We start from the raw sequence: 18,425 nt of genomic DNA, 5'->3' as shown, positions 1-18,425 counted from the left end.
AGCAGAGAGCTTTGGGAAGTGAAAAGCCCATTCACCACAGCTAGGTGACAGTACCCGAAGAGGCACTGAACATAAGTCTGTCTAGATGTCACCCCATGATTTTCAATTTACAACTTATCTTGATATTTTTCCACTTGAGCAGTTGTCTTCCTTGGAAACAATTGTATGTTTTACACTTAGACCTGCCTGAGGCAAGAGGTATATGTGCATAGAGTCCTTACTTTTATATTGCTGCCTGATCACCCTCCACATCTCTCTGGTGACCTTTGACTGCATGCCCTTCCATGCTACCAAAGAACTCCTGCAACCTGGAGTCTCCTGGAGCCTCCCATCAGGGAAAGTGTGTGTCTGTTTCTGAAACTATGAAAGTTAATGCACACTCTCTTTCTGCAGCAACTTGAGTTACAGTACCTGTTACCTGTCAGCTCTGTGTTCTTGGGGAACCAGGGCGCAAAACCCCTACTGTCTGACTCACCTAAACCCCTCACCCCCCAGCCTCTGCTTGAACCAGAACCGATCAAAGATGGATATAGCAATGAAAAGGCAGTGGGAGACACACCTAAACCCCTCCAAACAAGGGTGACAGGATTAAGGCAACTCATCTACATTTGAAGATGTAAGAAGGAGGCATCTCGATTACCACACCGAATGGAAAACAGAAAGACTCATTTGCATCACAGATGGAACAAGGAAAAATCTCTATTAGCATACCGAATAAAGAACAGGAGGCAGGAACTGCACTCAACTCTGGGATCAGCAAAGCAGGGAAACATGGCATGATGGGAGGTCTCTGCTCCAGATGTTAATGAACCATGCCTGCACACACCCAGCTCAGCAGTTATCAGACCAATTCTAGTCATAGATCCTTTATTGATATCCAAAACACTGAATCTGCCTAATTGCATTGTGAGCTCCCTGGAAGGAACATTGCCCATAGCCAGGAATGATCAGTTCCTATTGTCCAGCATAAATAACAATTCTGGTATACTCCCCTGAGTATACCCATTGTTTATCCATAAACAAACCTAGTGTTCTCCCTTGAACCATTGTTTTTTCCCTACAAAAACCGCTATCCAAGTTCAGAACTCTGTTCTGGTGCCTGGATCCAAAAGCTGCATCAGTTCCACTGGGACTTCACCTTTTCCTGACTGATTGTGTTGGGGGCTCTGCCTGTTTCAAGCGCTCCGGACCCTAAGCTGAACAGTCTGTCTCCTGGGAACCTTCAACTGATTCAAGCAGCAGTGAGACCCCAACTCACTCTCTTAAGCCCACTTTCCCTCCTCAGGCCTAATTTGATCTCTCTCTCTTAGTCCAGGTATAACATTCTAAATCTGACTTTGTAATCAAACTTGGGCTAAATTTCTCCAATACCCAATTGAAATAATGTAATATTGTAACTGTTTGGTTGTTTTTCTCTCGTTATATGGCTATTACTATGAGTACCATAAATGTTATATACCTGGCAATAAAATACCTTTTAAAAACAAGCTGGTTGTCAGACTTTCTCCAAACTTTGTTTATTCTTGCATGTTCTTGGCTTACCTATTTTGCTCTGCAGCAACGCTTCTCTTACCTATACTAAAGATCCCTGTAGTGCCTGAAAAGCCTATGGGGTTTGCTCACCAAGGGGGTTACTACTAGAACAATTGTAGAATGAGAGTAGGGATAGTGACATGCTAAACCTGTGGTATATATGAGTGACAGCTTGGCAGTGCTGCTTTGCCCCGCCTGTGGAGTCCAGGGGCATACAAGGGTGGCAGCTGTTGTAACCCAGCCTGATTGAGTCCAGGGGCATATAAGGGTGGCAGTTGGAATTCAGTGCTGTTTTGACCCAGCCTGCTGAGTTCAGGGACATATAAGGAGTCAGCTGCGAGTGCTGATAAACCTGGTCTGCTCAGATGCGCTCTGTTAATCTGTGAATGTGTGTGTGTGTATGTGGGTGTTTATTTATTTGCCTGAGCTGGGGGATTGTACAATGGTACAGTCTAATTTTTGTACAAGGATGATAGTCAGGGTGACTATTATGTTTGTGGGTCTTATGTGGAAAATCTGACATGGTAAATGGTAGTTCTTTTGGGGGTGCTCAGTAAGGGGATTGCATACATTTGGGGCTGTATTTGTGCTGTACTCTCAATTATTATGAAGTGTGGGTATGTGTATCTGAGATCTCTCATCTGACACATGTTCCCCTGTCCATGTGGGAAAGGAGGGACGTGTAGCTACCTACATGTCCCTGCCCACCATGTCTTGTCTTCAGACGTGGGAGAGAACCTTTTGTGGGAGTCAGGGAAACACAAGTGGCTTTGCTGGAGCCATGAGGCCTGGAAACCAAGGATAATGCAGTGGTCTCAGAACTGGTCAGAAGGCATTGTGGCAGCACATGGATAGCTCTAACTACCAGCAAATGTCTGGAGACTTGTGTGAATCTTGGACTAGCCCCTTCTGGCCCTTCCACACCCCTGATGAAGCTAACTGGGGAAACTTCCCAGACCTTTCTTTCCCTTCTCCCTCCTGGGAGGTTCTCCACAGGGATGGGGAAAGCAATCTGGCCTTATGTTTTCCATAGTAAAGTTAGGAGAATGTGTTATAGGTTTCAGACTTCAGTGTATTTTGCTGGATGTGTGTAGCAATGCAGGGGTAGAAGTTAGGTTTGTTTCTCTATTATGAATTTCCAAATTTTCATATATTTAGTTGTTCTTAAAGCGCCAGAGTTATTTATATGGCACTTTAAAGACTAACAAATTTAATTTTTGTAGGCATAAGCTTTCGTGAGACTCAGCTCACTTCGTCAATTTGTTAGTCTTTAAAGTGCCACAGAACTCCCCTTGTTTGTGCTGTATACAGACTAACAGGGCTACCCATCTGGAAGAGTTATTTATACACGTGGTGTTGTTGAAGGGAGATCTGCACACAATTCCACAGCACTGGTGGCATTTTTTGGTCTGATACCATTTACTGCTTAGCTTTCTGCACGGCTTTCATTTGCAAAGGCAGGGAGCAACCCCCAAACAAGGCAGAGCTGAGTAAAAAAATAAAGGAAGAAACCAGCAAAGGGAGTTGAAAATGCTTCCCCTCTTCAGCCAGCAGACAGCTTTGCCTATCCCTATCACCCGTTGCACAAGTCAGCCTTAAATAATCTACACTGAAGACAACGGGCCCAAGTGCGGCCCATAGATTTGGGGCTGAGATGAGCGCCCCTCCCTGGCCATGGTTTCTTTGCTCTGGGGACGCGGAGGAGAGGCCACCAGCAGGCCAAGGCCCAGGTTGTGCATCCTCTCCTGCGGGGGGAGGGCTGGGGCTGGTCACTGGCCCTTCCCTACACTGGCTACCCAAATAATCTGCAATCCCAGTGTTTTTCTGCTGCTTGATCAGGGCTGGTTTTTCACACCCGTTTCTAAGTAATAAAGAACGTAAGCTACCGTTGGGGTCGGGTGAGAGGAATGTCCCAGCAGCCAGGCACGCCGGAGGGGCAAGGAGCAACTCTCCGGGAGTGAATCCCTTCCAAGTTGGTGTGTGGGCTCCCAGTGTGCCTGACATGCCCGCCCACCCCCTGCACGGGAGCTGGCGCGGTTGCTTGATGCTTCCCCCCCATTCTCCTTCAGTGCAGGCGAGAGTCCGGGGCAGGCAGCTCCCAGCTTCTCCTGTCCTCCTCCTGCTGCATTTTCCAGCGAGGGGAGGGAGGCCACGACAGGGCGGAGGTGGCGGTGAAGCATTGGCGGTAGCTCCTATTAGCGTCAATACGGGAGGATCAGGGGACATGGCGAGCAGCTGAAAACTTCAAACCAAACAAACTCTGCGCTGCCCTCCCCGCCCCCCCGCTCCAACCTTGGAAGTTGCAGGCGCTGCGCTGCCTGCCGCAGCAGCCGGGCTGGCAGGAGAAGCAGCCACAGCAGCCGGCCCTAGGAAGTTTCTGCGCCGCCTGTGCTCCCAGCCCGCCCAGCCATGGGCTTTGAGCTGGATCGCTTCGCCGAGCCCGTGGACCCGGATCTCCAGTGCCAGCTGTGCAGCAAGGTGCTGGAGGAGCCGCTGTCCACGCCCTGCGGGCACGTCTTCTGCGCCGGCTGCCTGCTGCCCTGGGCGGTGCAGCAGCGCCTGTGCCCCCTGCGCTGCCAGCCCATCTCGGCCAAGGAGCTGCACCAGGTGCTGCCGCTCCGCAGCCTCGTCCAGAAGCTGGCGATCAAGTGCGACTACAGCCGGCGGGGCTGCGGCAGGACGGTGCGGCTCCACCAGCTGGCCGCCCACGTCGAGAGGTGCGACTACAGCCCGGCCCGCTGCCGCCACCAGGGCTGCCCGGAGGCGCTCAGCCTGAAGGACGTGGACGTGCACACGCGGGAGAGCTGCGAGCACCGCCCGGCCGGCGGCTGCCAGCAGGGCGGCGGCTTGGGGCTCCGGCAGCGGGACCTGGCGGGGGGATCGCCGCCGCCGCCGCCGGGCGGGGGGCACTGCTGCCTGCGGGCGCTGCGGAGCCAGACCGGCAGCCTGCAAGGCCAAAGGGCCAGCCTGGAGCAGGAGCTGAAGCGCCAGGCCCTGAAGTGGAGCCAGAGGGAGAAGTCGCTGCTGGCTCAGCTGGCGGCGCTGCAGAGCGAGGTGCAGCTCACGGCGCTCAGGTACCAGATGAAGTTCAACCAGTACATGAGCCACATCAGCAGCATCGCCAAGAACCTGGCCGGCAGCCAGCCCTGCAAGGTGAGTGCGGGGGGCGCTGGCAGTCACCGAGCCGGTGGGGGGGAGTAGCGGGAACCCAGCCTGGCGGGCTCGGAGATGGCGGAGGTGGGGCTGCCCCCTGGTGTGCGCTCTTGGCGACCCCCCTGTGCGGTGCGGGGTGACCCGGCTGCCCGCCGGTAACTGGTGGATCTTCTCCGTGCGAGGGCTGCTCCTTGGATGATCGGGGGCGATCCTGCAAACCATCATCTCGATGTAGTCCTTGGTTACTGGTAGGGTCGCGTTTGGAAAATACAAACCGAGCTGACACCCAAGGAGCATCTTCCCACCACACCGCACCTGGAACTGCAGGCTCAGCCCCTGGTGGTGAGGTCCCGCGGAGAGCAGAGAGGCAATCAGCTAACACATGGCAGGTTATCGCCGCTCAGGGCAACCCCATCACTCGCTCTAGCCAGGCCGGCGTGCGCAGAAATTTAACTGACCCCCCTCCTCTTCTCCCCCCTCACCGCGGCACCGGGGCCGGAGGACTTCCGTGCCCCCGACGATTACCAGAGGTGGGGCTGCCCCCTTGTGTGCGCCCCTGCCTCTAGCTCTCTCTTGCTGTGCTGAAGCTTGAAAAGTCCTGAACCGGTTAAAGTGATGTAAACCAAACTTTTACATTTCATTCCCCCTTCCTCTCCACCCCTCCAGCCTGGAAAACTCGTCATCTGTCAAGCAAGAGCTGTGAAAGCAGCTTCAGCAGATTCTTTCTGTCTCTCTCTTTTTCTTTAAGAGACAGCGCAAGCTAACAGCCAAAAATGTGGACATAAACTAGATTAGTCCTTTTAGGTTAGGCTGTTTCATGTCTCTTTCTGACTGTTAAGAATCTGGCAGGGTGTAAGGGTTGCACACCAGCAGCCTCTAGTAGTCCCCAGAGGCTCAGTTTGGATGAGGATCTCATGTCAGGTTTGTCTAGAGAGAATGGATTGGGAAGCACAAGTGAGAGGAAAGGGCTCCAACTTGTCTGACAATAAACAAATTTCACTGCAAATCTTCCAAGGCAGGGTGTCCAGATTAGACCACAATTCACCCAGCTGGGTGTGACCTTATTAATGCTGCTACTAGATTTTCTTTAGATGGGGGGGGGGTGTCTAGTTTCCAGATAGATATGGAGCTAACATACTGTAAGTATAAGGAAAAAAATATCAGAAAGTAGCCTGGAAAAGCAGTTTGGTGCTTAAAAACATTAGAAATGTTTACGGTTTAGGAACAGTTCCACAGGGACTGAAAGACATAATGATTGGCAATTTTGACGTTAGAGACCAGCAGTGCTGCTTCAACCCTTTGCCAAGTCTGATGGCATTGCTTAGATATTGAATTGCTTGCTTTTGATTGAATAAACAGACTCATTTTGCTGGTGAGATGGCTTAACAGGCTAAAAGGTTTGCTCTATCAAGCTTTAATTCCTGTCTGAAGGATGGCTGTGCAGGGTCTGACATTGTTGGTTGCAACCATGGTGAGAAGTGATTTAATGGAATTTAAGCTCCTCTCAAGGAACTTTTCTTCCAAAATCTTTATTGACTCTTGGGAAGCAGAATCCAGAGGAAAAGATTTGAGTAGCCTTGCCCACTTCTGAACTAGTATGATATGCTGAACTTCAGAGTGCTGTAAAATAAATTCTGATTGGGGCACTGATTTGAGTTCTCAGGATTTTTATGTCCAGGATTAATATAATACATTCAGGGCTTATTGGAAATAAAATGATTAGTGTTTTAGGAACTTAAATACTTACTTTTTCCTTTGTTTTTTTGTGGGTTTTTTTCAGCTTCTTCCTGATAGCTAATCCATGGGGTGTTGGCTTTAAAAGATAGGCTCATATATCTGCTTCACATCTCATGATGAGGTGGAATGAAGAAAGCCAGCAATGATTGCAGTGAAGTGCAGAGTACATCAGAGAAATAGTGATATGTGGGGCTGGAGTGAGAGAGAACTGGATTTAAAAAAGGACATTTTAAAAAGAGCTGGGAGACACTATAGTAATTGACATGAAGGCAGTCCTCTTTTGTAATGCTTCAATATCTACCATTTCTCATCACTACCAGTAGGTGCTGCTGTATGTACCACCTCAGAGAAATCTGTTACAGACGACAAAGATAATGAACAAAATACTCATTTGGAAGAACTATCAATAAAGTAAAAATGTACCACATTAATTTAAAATGTCATGCTGTAATATAAAACTTCACTATCACAGTTAATAAAAATCAGTTCTGATATCAGAAAGCCTCCACATTCATTATTATATTCTGAATATTAAAAAAGGTACAGTTTTTTAGCTGTCAAAATTGCTTTAATTTACCAGTGTATAGAAAATGAGAAAACACAATCTTACTTTACTTGTTGTAGGCTGCATACACATTATCTGTAGGGATTATGTCTCCTGAAATATAACTACTTTTATATGTGAAAAATTCAAAATAAATTAAATTATGATGTTAAAGAAAGGCCTGTTTTAATCTTTTTCTTTGTATGGTTTAGAAAATTATTTAACCATTTTTACCTAAGGAAGTAGGTATTTTTAATATATTATTATTATTATTATTATTTTTTTAACTTTGGTTTCTTCACTATTTTTATTGTATAATTCATAAACTCACATCTAGAATTTTGTGTGTGTGTGTGTGTGTTTTCTAGCTTATTTGCTTTTCTTTGCTGTTTTCTGGTAAAGTAAAAAAGAAGAGAAAAATAAGTCTCCCTCCTCCGCATCCCTGTGAATTACTGGGAAAGCTGTATAGAACCAGCTTTTGTTTAGAACCAGCTTTTGGAGTTGGAAATGCTAAGAGTCAGAGATATGGTTTAGCCTGGCTTCATTGAAATTAAGGGTAAAACTCCCTTTGACTTCACTAGGGCCACAATTTCACCCCATAAATTTAATATCTTATATAATTAGTATATTCAGGGATTTGTTTTAAAGGTACACTAACATTTGGAGCCTTATTTCAAGAGGTGCTGAATTCTCTCAGATCCACTAACTTAAAGTTTTAAAGTATGTTCAGCACCTATGAAAACCAGGTTCTTGGGCTCTTTAAAGTACCTGTTACATTTTGGTGGTATTTGTTTTTTCCACAGTGTAAACTTCTGTGTCATTTATAAGTATGTAGCACCATTTTATCATAATTTTCCATTCAGCCCGTTTGTCTTGCATTTTCCACAACAAAAAGCTGTAGCACACTGATACATTCCCTTGAAATATTCTTTTTCATTTAACATTTTAAAAATAATGTTTCACCCCTTTCTTCTTAGGGAGGAGAACCTAAGCCATTAACCATCATGCTACAAAGAGAAAATGATACGTTGGGATTCAATATTATAGGAGGACGACCCAATCAGGTAACCAACAAAATAAATGTAGTTTGCCTTTTTTAAAAGTACTGTACATAGATAATTTTCTATTATCATGTAGCTATTATTAGTAATAAAAACAAATAATGGGGGTCAGCTTCTGCTTTCAGTCACACCATGGATATGCATGGTTGAAAATGGGTACAGAATCTGGCCTGCAGTTTTGAGATCTGTGTTGTTAAATCATTAGATTTACGGTTTTAGGACCCAGTTCTGTGAGGTGAAAAGTACCCTCAACTCTAACAAACCTAGGAGCTGTCTGCAGTCTGTATTCATGTGAATCATCTGTACTCATGCAAGTTGCCCAGTTGAAATCAGTGGGGCTACTCACATGAGTAATTGTTGCAAAATCAAGCTCCTGGGATTCTGTGGAAAAAAAAAAAAACTTTATTATTTTCATTAAAAGGAGAGTAGAAAGTATCTGCATCACAGTCTATACAACTCAGTGCTTACTTTGCCCCGGCGCACCTAGGCTTGGCAGTTCATAGTCCCAGCACCTCTGGGCTTGCTGCGTCAGTTATGAAAATAAAAAATTTTGCTTGATCCCCGGCACACAATTGCTAGAGCCCCGGCACCTCTTTCATTACAAATTAAGCACTGACACAACTGTTCTGCTAGTATATGCATTCAAATATATACATAATTTTAAGTTGAATTTCATTTTCCATCTATCTTGTATCTTAAATCAGTCTACTAGCAGCAATAAATAGCTTAGATTTAGAAAAACGCTTAAAAAAAACCCCAAACCCTAGACTATTAATATCTGTTTTCTTACCTGATCCTTTTAGCAGCATGAATCAAGAATATAATAATGTATTATAAACGGTAAAAACACTCACTACACTGAAAAATTAGTAGTTGATTAAAATGTTTCATAGTGTTTAGCTATGTACTGATCAGATTTTTTTTTTAAGCTGAAAAGCTGTAACCTGCTCCTGCTGTTTTAGCAATAATATTTTGGGGGCAAGGAGTGTGTATGCTTGGTTTGCTGGTTGTCTTCTTTTCTAATGCTATATTTAGTGGTGCCAAGGAGTATGTTCTCATTAGCACCAAAGCCTAAGAAGTATAGGCCCTGGTCTGCAGAATTGCACAGCTAGTCCTTGTGGGTAAATCTTAAGATCTGCAGATGTCACATGTGTTTTATAAGAAGTTCCAAAGTATGAGCTTGTAAGATTTCTTAAGGAAAAGGATGAAAGTATAGGACCCTAGAAGGCATACATGTCATAATACTTACATTGCAATCTGTGACACCTTTTAATAGTCCTGGTAATGAAGTCCATACAATCTTTATTTTGGATTGCAGTTTGACTTCTACAGTTCAGGGTTGTGGAAGAACTTGGATTTTTGCAGAAAGAAAGCAGCTCAGTGTTTGTTTGATTTCTTGAGTTTTATTGGGATTTCAGTTTTTGAACTTCTAGGTCATTGAAGTATTCACATGAGCATAACATATATTGAAAATGTTTTGAATAATAGAATATTGAGGCTCTAGTTTCAATCTGTGAACGAAACCTATAGCTTTTCTAGAAAGTTCAAAGGGAAGCGATGAAAACATCAAGTTTCTTATGTCTATTAGGAAAAAAAAAAGAATGTTATATCACTGTCTGTAATCGTGGAGTCATTGATGACTCAGGAGAAGGATGTGGCTATTGTGTAGAAGTAACTGCCACTGATTGTTGAAGAGATGGAAGTTGATGGAGGTATGAATTGTTAGGTGGAAACTTCTGGAAGGTGGGCAGGACACCGTATAATTTGGATCTGTATAAAGCTGGCTATTTCATCTTACTTTTCAGTCTTCAGTTTTGAAATTAAGTTTTTTTACTTTCTCATTCTTACTCTAGTATATATGAATGCTACAAATAGGTGAATATTGTTTAGTGACTACCAAACATCGGAGTGAGACAGAACTGACTCAACATGCCTGAAGTTGGAGAAAATAGTGGGAAACAGGGATTGAATAGATTACAATATAATGGATCTGCATTTCCCAACTGGTGTACTGTCAGGCACGAACAGGTGTGCCACAGAATTTTGGAAAAGTCACTTGTGAGGAGTAAAAAATTCTCATTTATTTTAATTAGTGTTGCAACCAAATTGCATTTAGTGCTGCTGCTCTTCAGGAGTATGTGTGTGAGATAGACGTTACACTCACTATGCTCAAATGACCTTGCCATTCGCATGGTATCATGGAGTAGCTGTGTTTTCTTCTCGACTGTTAAGTTACAGTGGTGAATTTTGAATTGAAGACTTGAAAATGGACAAATATTTGAAGAAAAGAGAATCTGGTGCCTCCACATCTATTTTTAGTGAGGAAGCTGAACGTGAACATAAGAAAGTCAAAGTGGTGAGCCGACGCTACTGTGAGAGTGATTTGCAATTTGGATTTTCATCTACAGGTGAACCAGCTTGCTCTCTTCAACAATATCTTGTGTGTCGGGAGAAATTCTCAAGTCAAGTAAGTTAAAACAACATCTTATAAGCAAACGTCTGTTTCTTGCCGACAAGAGCAAATATTTTTTTGAGCATTTGAAGGATTAAAATGAAAAACAAGAGCAAACGATGAAAGACTGCATAATAGTTTCTGATAAACCACTGGAAGCAAGCTATTTGGTTGCTGAGCTTGTAGTGAAGGCGAGAAAGCTGCATACAGTTGCAGAACCATTAAGTTTACCAGTTTGCAAAGAAATGGTGAGAGTAATGTTAGGTGCAAATAAAATCACAAATGTTCCCTTTTCTCATCATGCCTCATTGATGACGACAGCTGACATTGAGATTGTGCTCCGAGAAAAAAATCAGATCAAGCGGAAAATTTGCACTGCAGCTTGATGAATCAACAGATATCAGTAGTCATGCTCAATGCTTGGCTAATGTCCGATACGTTGATGGAGATACTATAAAAGACAATTTTTTATTTTGCAGACAACTGCCGGGTCACACGACTGGAGAGGAAATCTTCAGGGTGACAACAACCTACCTGGAGGAGGGAGAATTGTATTGGAAAAATTGTCTTAGTGTTTGCACAGACAGGACTGCTTCCATAACTGGCAAAGTAAAGGGTTTTGTAAGCAAGGTCAAAGAACAAAATCCAGAGGTGCTGGTGTCCCACTGTTTCCTGCACCGTAAAGCTCTTGTGACCAAACACTGCCAGAAGAACTTTCTTTAGTGTTAGATGGAGTAGTAAAGATGGTGAATGTAATCAAATCAAGGTCCTTAAAATGTTGCCTTTTTTCATTGTTGTGTGAGGAAATGGGATCAGAACACCGGAGTATACTTTTGCACATAGAAATATGTTGGCTTTCCCATGGAAGAGTTCTCTCATCTTTGTATGAGCTGAGAGAGGAGTTAAAATGTTCTTAACTTTGGAGGAATCTGCATACATGGACTTGATCGCTGATGTGGTATGGTGTGCAAAACTTGCTTATCTGGCTGATATATTCCACCAGTTCAATGAACTGAACAGGAAAATACACGGTAGAAATGGGAGTCTTCTCTCCTGTATGGACAAACTGCATAGGTTTAGATCTAAGTTAGTCCTCTGACATGAAAAACGTAATGAAAGGCACAATGGAAATATTCCCTCCGGGAAAACATGGCGGATCCTACTGGCAATGGGAGTATTTTAGTCAATGTCGTTTCTGCACATTTAAAAAGTCTGAAATTAAAATTCAGCTCATATTTTCCTTCAACCCAAATAGAAGATTTTAACTGGGTCCAGGATCCTTGAATTTTCTCTGCAATGGAAAGTACTAAGAATTTTACCACAATGACTCAAAAGCAACTTGCCAAATTAAGGATGGACCACTCTTTTAAAATTTAGTTTTGCGACATGCCTTTGGACTCTTCTGGTTACAGGGGCAGGTGAATATCCAGTAATCTCAAATAGCTCCATTTTGTTGCCATTTTCAGCAGTGTACATGTGCAAGTTAAGTTTTTTTCAGGCCTGATTTACATCAAAAACAAAGAGAGCATCTCGGATCGGTGGAGCAAGAGCTTTGATTTGCATTGTCAGAATTTCCTGCCAGGATTAAATGACTCTGCATTTCAAGGCAAGCTCAAATTTATCATTATAAGTAAGTTTTTTGTTTTAATAATTTTAGTGCAGAGCGGGGGTGCAACACACAAATCTTTTATTGGAGTAAGTGTGCCTTAGACTGGAAAAGGTTGGGAAACACTGAAATAGTACCATTTATCTAATAAAAAAATGTAAATATTGTGTCAAGAATTATTGAGTAACAAGATATTAAGGGTCTGTGCTTATCTCAAAGTGCAGAATATCGGTTTCTTCAGTTTGTTCAAAGAAAAAATGTTAATTGAATGAAACTTGGTCTATGGACGTTAAAGAGCAGAACACTGATTGGTCGTGCAGGTTGGAGATTTTTGAGGACAAATGTATGTTCTGCTTACAGAATTGTAAGCTTTTCTTTTTGAATAATGTGTGCCTTTCTATGGCTCAGGGATAAATATACTTACATTGCATATGTGTTGTGTTTCATTCCATAAAACATCTGTAGGGTTTTTTTTACTGTTTTTTTTCTTCCTCCCTTCACCTGCAAAACCAAAACCAAACCCCTAACTACCTCATTATGATTTATCTTTGTAAGAAAGAAATTATTTCAGAGGGCTATGTGTGGGTGTGTATGTTTCTTAAAGGAGAAGATAATGTGGTATTCTAATAAGATACTATAGGTGAGGTCTTCACTCTTGCTCTGGACTCTTGAGGCTGTGGGCTCCTGGTTCTGGTGGTGGGAGAATTCTTCTGGTGCAAGCACTGCGGAAACAGCCTCAAGCTGTCCTGCAGGGACTCCATCACAAGCCCTGGCATAGGGGTGTGCTGGGGGTAATGGGAGCTTGTCAGAGACATGGTTTCTGGGCAGCACTGCAGCCCTTGTGCAGCCCAGAGAGGCTGTGGTAACTTAGGCCCCCAGGGCTGGATAAATTATGCTGGGGAAGGGGATGTAAATGCATATCCAGCCTCAGAGCAGCCCAGGATTGGGTAGACACAAAGGTAATTTAAAGCCACTTTAGCCCCTCCAGCCACCCAGGACTGAGGGTTCTGTGCTGCCCTTTTTAAAACCAAAGCACAGACTCTTACCCCATGAATGCTGATTCCAGCTGGCAAAGACTGCCAAAAACGCTATATGCCTTGTGGTATATTGTCTAGTTAGGACAACTATGGACCAGATTATTAATCCCCTTACTCTCATCAGATAGTAGTATACTTTATAAGACATCAGTGGGGAAGAGGGACCCTCATTGAATAAAGTTGCTATTTTATATGAGTAAAAGTATTACAATCTAATCCCCTATAGCCTAAGAAAAATGAAATAAACAAATCTACCCTGTATCTTGGTTAAAATCTATCATGGTATCTTTTGTAAAATTGTTTTTCTTAAATCTGAAGTGGGGATATTCAATAGAGGTCTATTTGTCTACAACACACCATTTTGAAACAGCATTGGACCTGTTCATAAGATTCTCTTTTGCTGCATAGCCCACAATTTAATGTCTTTTTAGGACATGAGATATGAAAAACTGAGGGGGTAAGCAATGGTTGTTGATTTACCAGCACTTAATTCAGAGCAATGCTGTCAATTTGAAATCTAGCCAGATTGCAAGCTCTTCAGGACAGTTACCATATTTTATACAGCACCTAACACAGTGGGCTGTAATGTTGATTGTACTTTTGCAGTGTGAAAGACACATACAAAGGACCCCATCCTGCAAAACCTTATATACATGAATAGTCCCATTGGTCAGGGCCCTGACATCATACAAAGTGCTATCAAAGATACAAAATAAAACCAAGTGGGAAAATAGTCTCTTTCAGATATTGTTATTTTTGTTGTTGTTTGTAACATTAAGTAAATAAGTTCAGACAGAGAAGTGATTTCTAAATTGACTGTGCCTCTTTAACTTCATTATATAGATCAGGAATTTATTAAAATGTATTTTAAGTGTAATGTTGAAAGTTTGGCATGCAGAATTGGACTGGCACTGCATCATGTAATTAAAGATAAAATAACTATAATATGGACAAACTCTTCTGTTGTTTTATTCCAAATGTGGTAAATAATTTATTAGCTGTTAGTTTGAACTTCTAGTGAGTTTCACCTGGAAATTTGTAAAGATCAACTTGAAATAGGTTCTCTTTTTGTCCATAACTGATCTTCATGCATTTCACAGTTGAGTAAGTTCTCACTTTCCCATGTGAATAGGATTTATGAGGTTAACCAGCTTCATTAGAATACCATCACTACTCTGTTAGTAAATAGTGCCACTTTAAATCTCTGGGCTTTATTTTCTAAGGAAATATATACAGATAGCAGTGTTAAAGAATGACTTTTCTTCCTGAGACAAACACTGATGCTTCCTCTTTTTTTCTTTAATCCATGATCCTCTTTATATACATTAGTCACATTCTGCTATAAAGTGGGAGGTTTACTTTAAATATTTAATCTAATATCTAATTACTTTTGCATCTCTTGTTTTATGTACACTAAACTAACCTAATAGATAATCTTGTCAAAATGCTGGAATAGTTTATTAATGCTGTCCTTTTGATTGACTGTTTTGTACTAAGTGAGTTAAAAATCCCAAGGAGCTAAATCTCTAGTTAAAAAAGAGAGCTGCATTTTTTGGGTGGATTTGCATTTTGCATTGCTGAATTTAGCACTGTCTTTTTTTTCTTCTTTGTACTAATATGGCCATCTTTTATTTTGCAATTCAATATTGCCTGGTACAGAATAATCAAGAGGACTCTTCAGCTGAAGGAATTTATGTGTCAAAAATTTTGGAAAATGGACCTGCTTACAAGGCAGAAGGCTTGCAAATTCACGACAAGATCATTGAGGTAAGAGTAAGAACAACACGTTAATGTGATAATGGCAGACTCACTGAGCATGGATTTGATATTTTTCACAATGAATATGTTGTAATTTTCCTTCATTAGTGTTTGCTAGCAGAATTCTTGTGAACTGAAGTGATCAAATGTTTATCAGATGTGTATATACATCATGGCTTTCTTGAACAGCTAAATGAGCATATAGAATTGTTGGTATAAGGATTGTTTACTTTTTCAAGGTACAGCTGTAGAAAATGACCAGTCAACCAGGAGTGGTATTCTGTTTTTCTTTGTTGGCTGAAGAGGAGGGACAAATGGTTATTCATGAATTCACCATTTTTATGTGAAGTTGTTTTGTCCTGAACAAGTGATATAGCTATTCTGCCCCTGAGATGCTTCAAATCAGCTGTGTTGATAAATGATGTTCTGGAACTCTTTGAACAGTTAGGGAAACTGCTCTTCTTTTTTATTATGATCAGTTAGTTGAGTGCCTGTTGCTTTCACCATACAATTCTCTTCCAATCATGTAATATTCTATTATAGCCATATTAATGTCTGTTCCCATATAATTATTTTCTTTTACTGAACAGAATTGAAAAGACTTTGATTTAAAAACTAAAACAAAAATCTCTGCCTAAAACTCTTCAGAAAATGTTTTGTTTCTTCTGTTTACCTGGTCTATAATCGGTAAATGTGATTAACACTTAAAAATGCAGCAATATGTGTAGAAAAAGTTATTTTAATTAGTTAGTGAAATGGATTCCTTGATGTGCTATGACAATGGAATTTTTAGGTCACAGCTGTAGTACAGCTGTGCCCTTTAATCATGGTGCTTAACTGTGACTATTATGTTTGCTGCTGGTGCATCACCTTGGCCTCCAGTGCAGTGGCGATGCAGAAGCATTGTTTTAACTTGGCAGTTGAACAGCATTCCAAAACAAGACAAATGAAACAAGTAGATCAAGAATGATATGAATGATAGCTGATGTCTTGCACCATTTCCTTATTAAGGTGTTGACACCTGAAGTTTGTCAATGTTATTTGAATACTGGCGTTGCTGTCATGGTAGGGAGCCTAGAGCAATATGCCCAACATGATCTTTTTAAATTTTGTTTTGGAAAAAGAGAAAGAACGTGTGCTTGAACTGGCTGAACTATACATTTGTTTAGCCGGGAGCAAAGTTGGCTGTAACTATGCTGAACTTGGAACGTGGCCTTTATCTACACAGAACTCTTGTATCAGAATTTTCTAGCACTATAACTCAGAAAACAAATATATTTCCCTTTGATCTTATTGTGTCACTCTTCACGTCTTTTGTGCTGCCATAAAGTTTTACAAATTCCCTCAAACTTTTATTCTTTAACTATTTTTTCAAATTATTTTTGTTTTTAATGAAAAAGGAGAAACTTTTTTGACACGGAGGAAAAAGTGTACAGACCAAAATTCATTAAGCTATAAGAAATCTTTCCTTTTTGTCTGAAGTTACATTTTAGAGAATTTCAGCTATATAAGAAATATGAATGCTGGTACTTAAAGTGTTGGAAGAACTTCAGTTCCATATGAAAATGCCCTATGTAAAAATAATTAAATAGCGAATTAACTAACTCCAGTTCTGCTGCTTAATAATTTTCTGCTACATGGCTTAAGGTTGATCTTTTGGCATCATGTGCTAGCTGAGCTTTTACTGCCACACTGTATAACTTCTTAGTTTTTATTATGGATTTTTTGTAGTTTGGGAAGGATTTTAAGAAAATCCAGGGAGAAATTTTCAGAATGCAGCATTTAATCAAAACAAAGAGAAAAAGTCAACTTCAGCCTTTTAAATAAAATTTGAATTAGTAACTACCTCTGTAATGCTATGATTTTGCCAGTATAAACATCTGGAGTCAAAAGGTTGATATTTACCTTTGCAATGCATGAATATCAATGTCTTCTCACACTAGAATGCTCTGGAAGTCTGTACTATTGCTGTCTTGTTTAAAGGATCAGCATGAATGTTTTCCGTGTTAGGAAATGAGTCAGACTGTGTATTTGTTTCAGGAATGTTGGCAAATATACAGAATGAGAAACAAGTTTGGTGAGGAGAAGAGGGGAACCAGATCTCTTTATTTTTGGTTGTTCTACAGCCATTCAGAGAGAAGATCAAACATTCAATGTATATGTGTGTTTTAAGAAATCATTTTGCAGCTGTCAAATGGAGAAAGGGTTGATGTTGTTCTGGGAGTCTGTAATGACTTCAATTAATTGTTTGGCATAGTGGTGCCCATTATAGTCTTTAGCAGTGCCTAGCTAATGGCTTAATGGATAGAACTATCCCATTAAATTAGAAGAAAATCAGCATAGGCATAACAGTCTGTTCTCAAGCTGTGTTGCTAAATAAAGAAGGTAATTTGTTTTAGTGCTTTATCAGACATTAACTGCAAATGGTTGACAAGGGTGAGTTTGTGCAAACTTCAGATGGCTGCTCTAAGGGTTAATTTAGTGCAACAAATGGATTTCACAGGAGTGTGACACCAGCAGCTGGACTTGTGAATTAAGCCTAGCAGACTTCATTGTCACCACTCTTCACTACCCATTGGTCACAACCTAGCACAGACTACTAGCAATGTTGCTAATCAATTAGTCTTACTTTAGAGGATGCTAAGATAGATTTCATTTCTCTGTGAAGATATTCTCTGTAAGTGGAAGGAACTGGGCATATAAAGTACTCCAGTTCAGCTGTGGATAGAGAAATTTGCATACTCAGTGTGTAAACAGTGCACTCTACATTTGTACTGTCTCAAATATTGGGATTATATGGACTTAAATCTCAAATTAGCTCTTCTTGTACTCCAGAATTTGCACAATTTAATAGATAATCTGCTAACTAGCAGACTAACATACTAGCCCTAGGTGAATATGACAAGGGGTCTCACCCGGAGAAGTTGAGTGGCAACAGTCTGAACAGCCAAGGCCCAGTGCTATCTCCATTTACAGGGAAGGGGTATAGGGAAAGGGGTGCGCCAATTTTTGCTATGTGCTTAGTACTGTCACTCCTTTGCGGATGGGTAGTAGACTTCCTGGCCTTGCATGTCAGTTTCCTGTTGAAGTCAATAACCAAAGGATATTTTCTTAGTATAACTTGTTCATTTACACTATATATAAACTACACCTACTGTGATCGTGGCAAACAGCACTAGGGCAGGAATTCCTCTTGCAGGGATCTTATCTTAACACCAATGCCTTGTTTCCAGGGAGGAACTCTACCTCAAGAATTGATCCTAGTTAGAGAGATTAAGACAGAGAGCAAACTTTTCTTCTGCTTGCCACTGCTTCGCCTAAAAAACTCGCCTTACAAAACTCACAACAATACAGCATTTCTTCTAAGACTGTACACTGCAAGCTTGCTGTGAAAAAGAACTTGTACAATTATGTGTAACAGCACCATCATCAACTCCCAGCGTAACAGCCCTGACTAATAGGAATCATATATTTGGGAAAATCCACCAGCCCTTTAACTACTGAATGGGATATTTCTGTCTCCTTCTTCCTGCCTCATAGGCAG

At 41.6% G+C, this 18,425-nt stretch overlaps 1 protein-coding gene across 1 annotated transcript in view; it reads left to right on the top strand.

Moving 5' to 3' along the window:
- Nucleotides 1–3,837: 3,837 nt before the first annotated feature.
- Nucleotides 3,838–18,425, top strand: part of PDZRN4 (PDZ domain containing ring finger 4) — a 377,274-nt gene continuing 362,686 nt past the window's right edge. The window contains exons 1-3 of the mRNA XM_067564199.1: nt 3,838–4,686; nt 7,945–8,031; nt 14,783–14,890. Coding sequence (XP_067420300.1) covers nt 3,943–4,686; nt 7,945–8,031; nt 14,783–14,890 — 939 coding nt within the window. The 5' untranslated portion in view covers nt 3,838–3,942. The remainder of the gene's footprint in view (nt 4,687–7,944; nt 8,032–14,782; nt 14,891–18,425) is intronic.

The sequence above is a fragment of the Emydura macquarii genome, unplaced genomic scaffold (assembly GCF_026122565.2).
Source record: "Emydura macquarii macquarii isolate MOO-44397 ecotype Brisbane River unplaced genomic scaffold, CSIRO-AGI_Emac_v2 contig_2636, whole genome shotgun sequence".
Classification (NCBI taxonomy): Eukaryota; Metazoa; Chordata; order Testudines; family Chelidae; genus Emydura; species Emydura macquarii.
Note: the sequence above shows the minus strand (reverse complement) of the source record. Positions and strands in the feature narration are given on the sequence as shown.